The 7,023-nt window shown below is 50.5% G+C and overlaps 1 protein-coding gene across 1 annotated transcript; it reads right to left on the bottom strand.

Annotated features, from left to right (window-relative positions):
* Positions 1 to 2,815: 2,815 nt before the first annotated feature.
* LOC144715128 (pentatricopeptide repeat-containing protein At5g39350-like) lies at positions 2,816 to 4,833 on the bottom strand. Its single transcript, XM_078590024.1, has one exon. The coding sequence runs from the start codon at positions 4,752 to 4,754 to the stop codon at positions 2,835 to 2,837; it is 1,920 nt and encodes a 639-aa protein (XP_078446150.1). The 5' UTR covers positions 4,755 to 4,833; the 3' UTR covers positions 2,816 to 2,834.
* Between the last annotated feature and the right edge of the window lie 2,190 nt (positions 4,834 to 7,023).

The raw sequence follows: 7,023 nt of genomic DNA, 5'->3' as shown, positions 1-7,023 counted from the left end.
AATTTCGCCTTTTTTTCTGACCTCTATTTAAAGATCCAACCGTCCAGATTGTAGAGGAGGAAAAGACGAACCTGCCCTCAAAATTTCAGCCCAATCGGAGTTGTAGATCTCAAGATATCGCAGTTTTAGTGAGATCAAATGTGGGTCGTTAGATCTCTTTTATTTTCTCCAAAAAATCGGAATTTCCTATTGGCTGGGCTTGATTTTCTCGCTTTCCGTGTTTCGAGACACGTGCACCCTCGTTGTCCGCGTCGGCCGCACTTTTTCGCTGCTTTTTAAGAAAACAGAAAAGGACAAAATAGTGCTTTTTTTCGCTTGGTTAGAAGAGAGAGAGAGAAAAAGAAAAAAATCATTGTTTTAAATAAACGCCAATGATCGGCGTCGATTTCTGCGTACGCGGAAAATCGACGCCATTTGGCATCTTTGAATTTAACAAAATACGTCGGTGGCCGCGTGCAATAATTGCACGCAGCCCACCGACCAAATATGCATCTCTCTTTGTTTTATTTTATTCTCTTTCTCTTCCGTTTTTTTTTTAATCTCTCTCCTCCTAGCCGCTTTTACTGACTTTTCAAATCTCTCTCCTCCTATTAAATATCTTTTCTTCTCTCTCCTCTCTAGCTGCTCTACTCTCTTTCCTCTCTCTTCCGCTTTTCTCTCTCTCTTTTAATCACTCTATTTGACTTTTCCTCTCTCTCTCCTCTCTTCTCTCCTTTCTTATTTAATTAATATATCCCTTCATTCGCCCGAATTTTGGGCGAATGACGTGGATATTCATTTTAAATGCATTTAAAATGCAAAATAAATAATCAATATATTATTTAATTAAATAAAAATCATTTCTTGCCTAAATAATGGTCAGAAAAATTCATAAAAATTCATAAAAATATGGGAAAAATTCAGAAAAATCAGGAGATGATTTACTGACCTTAAACCAAGCAAATAAAATCATGTAAAAATATTTCTTCACTGAAACAATGTCAAATTCCATGTAAAAAATGATACAAAATATGAAATAATAGAAAAACGACATGTTAACTGATTTCAATGTATTTTAACATGATAACATGCAAATATGACCATTAAAACACATAAATAGAATGTATAATTCAGTAATTAAGTATATTAATTTTCATGTTATCAAGAGACCAGGTGAGAGAGAGAGATAGGGAGAGAGAAAGACCAAGAGAGAGAGACCAGGTGAGAGAGAGACCAAGAGAGACCAAGAGAGGCCGAGAGAGATAGGGAGAGAGAAAGACCAAGAGAGAGAGAGAGACCAGGAAAGAGAAACCAGGTGAGAAAGAGACCACAGGAGACCGAGAGAGAGATAGGGAGAGAGAAAGACCAAGAGAGAGAGACCAGGAGAGAGAGACCAAGAGAGATAGAGAAAGAGATAGGGAGAGAGAAAGACCAAGTGAGAGAGAGACCAGGAGAGAGGGATGCCAGGAGAGAGAGAGACACCAGGAAAGAGAGCAAGGAGAGAGAAAAACTAGGAGAGATAGAGAGATACACCAGGAAAGAGAGACCAGGTGAGAAAGAGACCACGGGAGACCGAGAGAGAGATAGGGAGAGAGAAAGACCAAGAGAGAGAGACCAGGAGAGAGAGACCAAGACAGACAGAGAAAGAGATAGGGAGAGAGAAAGACCAGGAGAGAGGGATGCCAGGAGAGAAAGACACCAGGAAAGAGAGCAAGGGGAGAGACCAGGAGAGAGAAAAGACTAAGGAGAGAGAGAGAGACACCAGGAAAGAGAGCAAGGGGAGAGACCAGGAGAGAGAAAAGACTAAGGAGAGAGAGAGACACCAGGAAAGAGAGCAAGGGGAGAGACCAGGAGAGAGAAAAGACTAAGGAGAGAGAGAGAGACACCAGGAAAGAGAGCAAGGGGAGAGACCAGGAGAGAGAAAAAACTAGGAGAGAGAGAGACACCAGGAAAGAGAGCAAGGGGAGATTCAAACGAACAAAAGCCGATTCGACCGATCTGTTTGAATCTTTCGATCGAACAGACCCTTTGTGCGTGTTCGATTGAAAGTTTCGAACGAACAATTTGGTTCGTTCATGTTCGATTGCCATTTGTTCAACCTTGTTCGAACAAGTTCGGACAATTTCAAGCAAATGGCCAGTGCCGCCAGCGACTCTCTCTGGTGGCCGCTGGCACTGCTGGTGGTCGCTGGCGGCCGCTGGCCAGCGCAGGCGGCTGCTGGCCGGAGCTGGCGGCGGCTGGATGGTCACTGGCTGGTGCTGGGCGGCGCTAGCGGCCGCTGGTCAGCGATGGCGGCCGCTGGTCGGCGCTGCCGGCCGCTGGATGGTCGCTGGCTGGTACTGGGTGGCCGCTGGGCGGCGCTGGCCGCTGCTGGCGGCCGCTGGCACCACCGGATTTGAACATTTGATTCGATCCGATTCGAACAACGTGTTCGAATCGGATCTTATTCGAACATTCGATCCGAACAGCCACCTTGTTCCAACATTCCGATCCAAACAGATGCTCAGATCGGGTTCGGATCGGATTTGAACGAGGCAGATTGGTGTTCGGATTCGATCATTCGAACGATCTGTCCGAATCCCCGAAGCCTAAGAGAGAGAGATCAGGACAGAGAGAGAGAGAGATAGAGAGAGAGAGGGAGAGGGAGAGGGAGAGGGAGAGGGAGAGAGAGAGAGAGATAGAGAGAGAGAGGGGGGGAGGGAGAGGGAGATGGAGAGAGAGAGAGAGAGAGAGAGAGAGAGAGAGAGAGAGAGGGAGGGAGGGAGGGAGGGAGAGGGAGAGAGAGAGAGAGAGAGAGAGAGAGAGAGAGAGAGAGAGAGAGAGAGAGAGAGAGAGAGAGAGAGAGAGAGAGAGATTCACGAGGGAGTGTAGCTACAGCCAGGGAGTTTCTTGAGCCCCCTGGTCTTCACCATCCTCCTCACCCTCTCCGCCTCCTCCCACCTTCCCACGGCGGCGTACAAATTCCCCAGCAGCACATAATTCCCCGCGTTCTCCGGCTCCGCCTCCATCGCCCGCCGCGCCGCCTCCTCCCCCACCTCCGCGCTCCCGTGCACAACGCACGCCCCCAGCAGCGCCCCCCACGCCGCCCCCTCCGCCCCTGCCGGCGCCGCCCCCGCCAGCCTCCTCGCCTCCTCCAACCTCCCCGCCCTCCCCAGCAAGTCCACCCCCCCCGCGCAGCACCGCCCCCACCCCGCCCCCCTCCTCACCACCGCCATCCCATCCTCCACCAGCCCCGCCCGCCCGCACGACACCACCGCCGCGCACAGCGCCACCTCCCCCGGCTCCTCCCCCGCCGCCGCCATCTCCTCCACCATCGCCGCCGCCTCCCTCCCAAACCCATGCGCCGCGTACCCGTTTATCACCGCCCCCCACGCCACCCCGTCTCTCTCCGGCATTTCCTCGAACACCCGCCGCGCCGCCCCCCGGCTCCCCGCCTTCGCGTACATGCCCACCAGCCCCGTGCCCACGGCCTGAACCCGCCCCAGCCCCCCCCGCACCACCTGCCCGTGCAGCCCCCGCGCCTGCCGCAGGTCCGCCGCGTCCGCGCACGCCGGCAGCAGCGCCGCCCACGTCGCCGCGTCCGCCGCCGCCCCCGCCCGCCGCATCTCCACGTACAGCGCCGCCGCCTCCCGTGGAAAGCTCGCCATCGCCGCGTTCCACGTGGCCGTGCTTCTCGAACCCCCCCTCAGCACCGACCGCGCCGCCCGAGCCAGCCCGCAGGCCGCGTACATGGCGATTAGCGCGGTCTCCGCGGCCACCTCGCCGACCAGCCCGCGCCGCAGGCCGGACCCGTGCAGCGCCCGGCCGAGCCCACGCTCGCCGCACCCCGCCAGGAGCCCCACCAGGGTCACCGAATTGGGCCGCTCCCCGGCCCAAACCATCTCCGAGAACAGCCCAATAGCCTCCTCCCCCTCCCCGTTCAGCACGCACCCGCCAATCATCGCCGTCCACGTCACCACATCGCGCGGGCCGGGCTCCTCGAACACGCGGCGCGCCTCGGCGAGGCTCCCGGCCTTGGCGTACATGTCCACGAGCGCGTTCCGGACCGTGAGCTGGCTCGAGAAGCCGAGCCGGCGGGCGAGCCGGTGCAGCCGCCGGCCCCGGGCCAGGTCCCCGAGGGCGGCGCAGGCCGGGAGCACCGCCGTGGCGGTGGCGCTGTCCGGCGGCGCCGCCATTTCGTCGAACAGCGCCGCCGCCCTGGCCGGGTCCCCCCCGCGGGCCAGCCCCGCTATCATCGTGTTCCAGGAGACTGTGCTCCGGCGGGGCATTTCGTCGAACAGGGCGGCGGCGTGGACGGCTGCGCCGCCGGCGAGGTACATGGCGAGGAGGGAGTTCTGGACGAAGCCGTCGGCGGCGAGCCCGCCGGCCACGGCGGCGGCGTGGAGCTGAGCGCCGCCGCGGAGGAGGGCGAGGTCGGCGCAGGCTTTGATCGCGAAGGTGAAGGTGAAGTTGTCGGGGCGGGAGCTAAGGGAAGGGCTGGCTGCCATAAGCTCGAACAGGTGGAGGGCGTGGAGAGGGAGGCCGTGGCGGAGGTGGGCGCGGATGAGGAGGTTGAAGAGGAAGGAGGTGCGCTGGTCGTCGGGGAGATCGTCGAAGAGGCGGCGGGCCGGCGGCGCCGCCCCGGAGATGGCGTAGGCGGCGGTGATTCTGGGGAGGAACTGGCGGCGCCGCCGGCCCTCTGCGAGAAGCCCGGCGGTCATCAGCCGGCCGTGGAGGAGCTCCGCCTTGGCCGGCTCTCTCGTTCGGGCCAGCGCCCGGAGCAACGCCCCGTTCATTGTTATTAATTCCTTTCCAGGGATGGAGATTTTGCTAACATAAAAGCCCAGGGCATTTGTGTCATTTCTTCTTACAGTCAAGAATTAATTAATTCATTTGTGTCATTCCTTTTTGTAGCTAGTAGTCAAGAATCAACATGCAGAGGTATAGTTCTGGATCGCCCGAGACGTGGACGATGGACTGGACAGGGCGAAATTCGTCCCGTCCGACGTCCGCATATTTTCAGATTCGTCCGAGCCGTCCATTCCAGGAATTTCGTCGGCGGATGAAATAGTTCGTCCGCGTCCCGGGTCTGCCAGATTCATCCCGTCCGAAAAAAATCGTCCCATCCACATGGCAAGATGTCAAGAAATTGTTTTTGAGATGCCACATGGCAAGATCTCAACCGTGAGAATCGAATCCGACGTATTTTTCCCCTTCCCTTATCGTCCATCGTCCAAGACCTCAGGACGGGACAGTTTTTTCGTCCGATGATAGGAAAACTGTCTCGTTCATTCATCCCGGGACAAATTTCCGTCTCGGTGATCGTCCAGTCTCGTGGATGGTACAATTTTTTTGTCCTGGGACGAAAAAACTGTCCCGTCCGCGTCCCTGCACTATATGCAGAGATAAACATTTAAGCTTAAGTGTTTGATGATGGGGATGACATATAGGGTTTTATGTGTTAGGGGATGAATAATGGTATTAGGTTTAGTAACATTGAACACCCTCTTACAGTAAATGGCTAGTCATCAAGAATCAACATGCAGAGGCCAATTATTTAAACTTCTTCAGTGATTGAAAATGGGGGATGTTAAATTGGGTTTTATATTCTAGGTGACCAATCATGGTATTACGTTTAGTAACAGCAAACACCCTCTTACAATCAATAGCTAGCGGTCAAGAATCAACATGCAGAGGTCAGTCATTTAAGCTTATTAAGTGATTGATAATGGGGATGATATGTAGGGTTTTATGTATTCAGTCATCAATGATGGTGTTTACATAGAGCACCCATTTATAGTCGATAGCTGGTGGTCAAGAATCAACATGCAGAGGTTAGTCATTTAAGCTTCTTAAATAATTGAAAATGGGGGATGGTATATAGGGTTTTATGTATTAGATGATGAATGATGGTAAAAGGTTTAATAACATAGAACACCCTCTCAAGGTCAATATCTAATCGTCAAGAATCAACATGCAGAGGTCAATCATTCAACTTTGTAAAGTGATTGAAAATGGGGGATGATATGTAGGGTTTGGTGTATTAGGTTATCAATGATGGTATTAGGTTTAGTAACATAGAACACCCTCTTACAGTCGATAATTGTGGCCAAGAATCAATAGAGATCAATCATTTAAGCTTCTTAAATTATTCAATATATCATTCTAAAAAAAATTAATCATTTTAGGCTTGGTAACACACATATAAGTAATTTAATGAAAATAAATATGTAATTATGGTCATATTAATCTACTAAAAATCTGTGTTATCACTCTTAAGGGAAATAGTTCATTGATTTGTTTCATATGAAACCCAGAACGGTATTATACCTAATTACCAATTAGCTTAAGTGATATCATGGTTGTGCAATTGGACCTTTGATCTGAGACATCATAGATACTTTGGGGATGGACCATCTTGTTTTGACTGTCTTATGAGTCTCTAATCACATGATTCAATAAGCATGAGATGGCTATCTGAGATACAAGGGAATTGTAGCTTCTAGAGTCCTTTGTATCTTTTAGAGAGAGAGGTGTAACTTGGCATCCCAAGGCCTGGCAACTTGATAACACCCTAATTTCTGTCTTTATTTCATGTTATTAGCATGATTTTATGCATTTAAAGAGCTTAAAATGGGGTTGTTATCACATATTTACATGAAAATAGTGTTTTCTAGTGATTTCTGATTTTTCCCTAATTTTCTGTTAATTCTATGAATTTTAAAGGATTTATTGAAGCTATAAATAATTATTTTTGAATGAAAATGGCATATTTAATATTTTATTTTGACATTTATCAGCATGGGAATGAATCAGTGAATTTTCTAGAATTTTTTACGAATTTTTAGGATTTTTCTGAGATTTATTTGAAGAGGAAATGTATTTATTTCAAGGAAAAAAAGTATATTTATAATAGAAAAAGAAGTATTGTTATTATTTTTGAACTTTCAAGGGCCTTTTTGTGAACTTTCGTTGCAAAAAGACCTTGAAAACAGCTCTCGGTCGCCACTGCAGGCGTAAAGATCCAATTTAAAATTCTACAGGGTTTTATTGAAATTACACCTT

The sequence above is a fragment of the Wolffia australiana genome, chromosome 18 (genome assembly GCF_029677425.1).
Source record: "Wolffia australiana isolate 7733 chromosome 18, ASM2967742v1".
Taxonomy (NCBI): domain Eukaryota; kingdom Viridiplantae; phylum Streptophyta; class Magnoliopsida; order Alismatales; family Araceae; genus Wolffia; species Wolffia australiana.
This window is presented reverse-complemented; position numbering and strand designations above follow the sequence as displayed.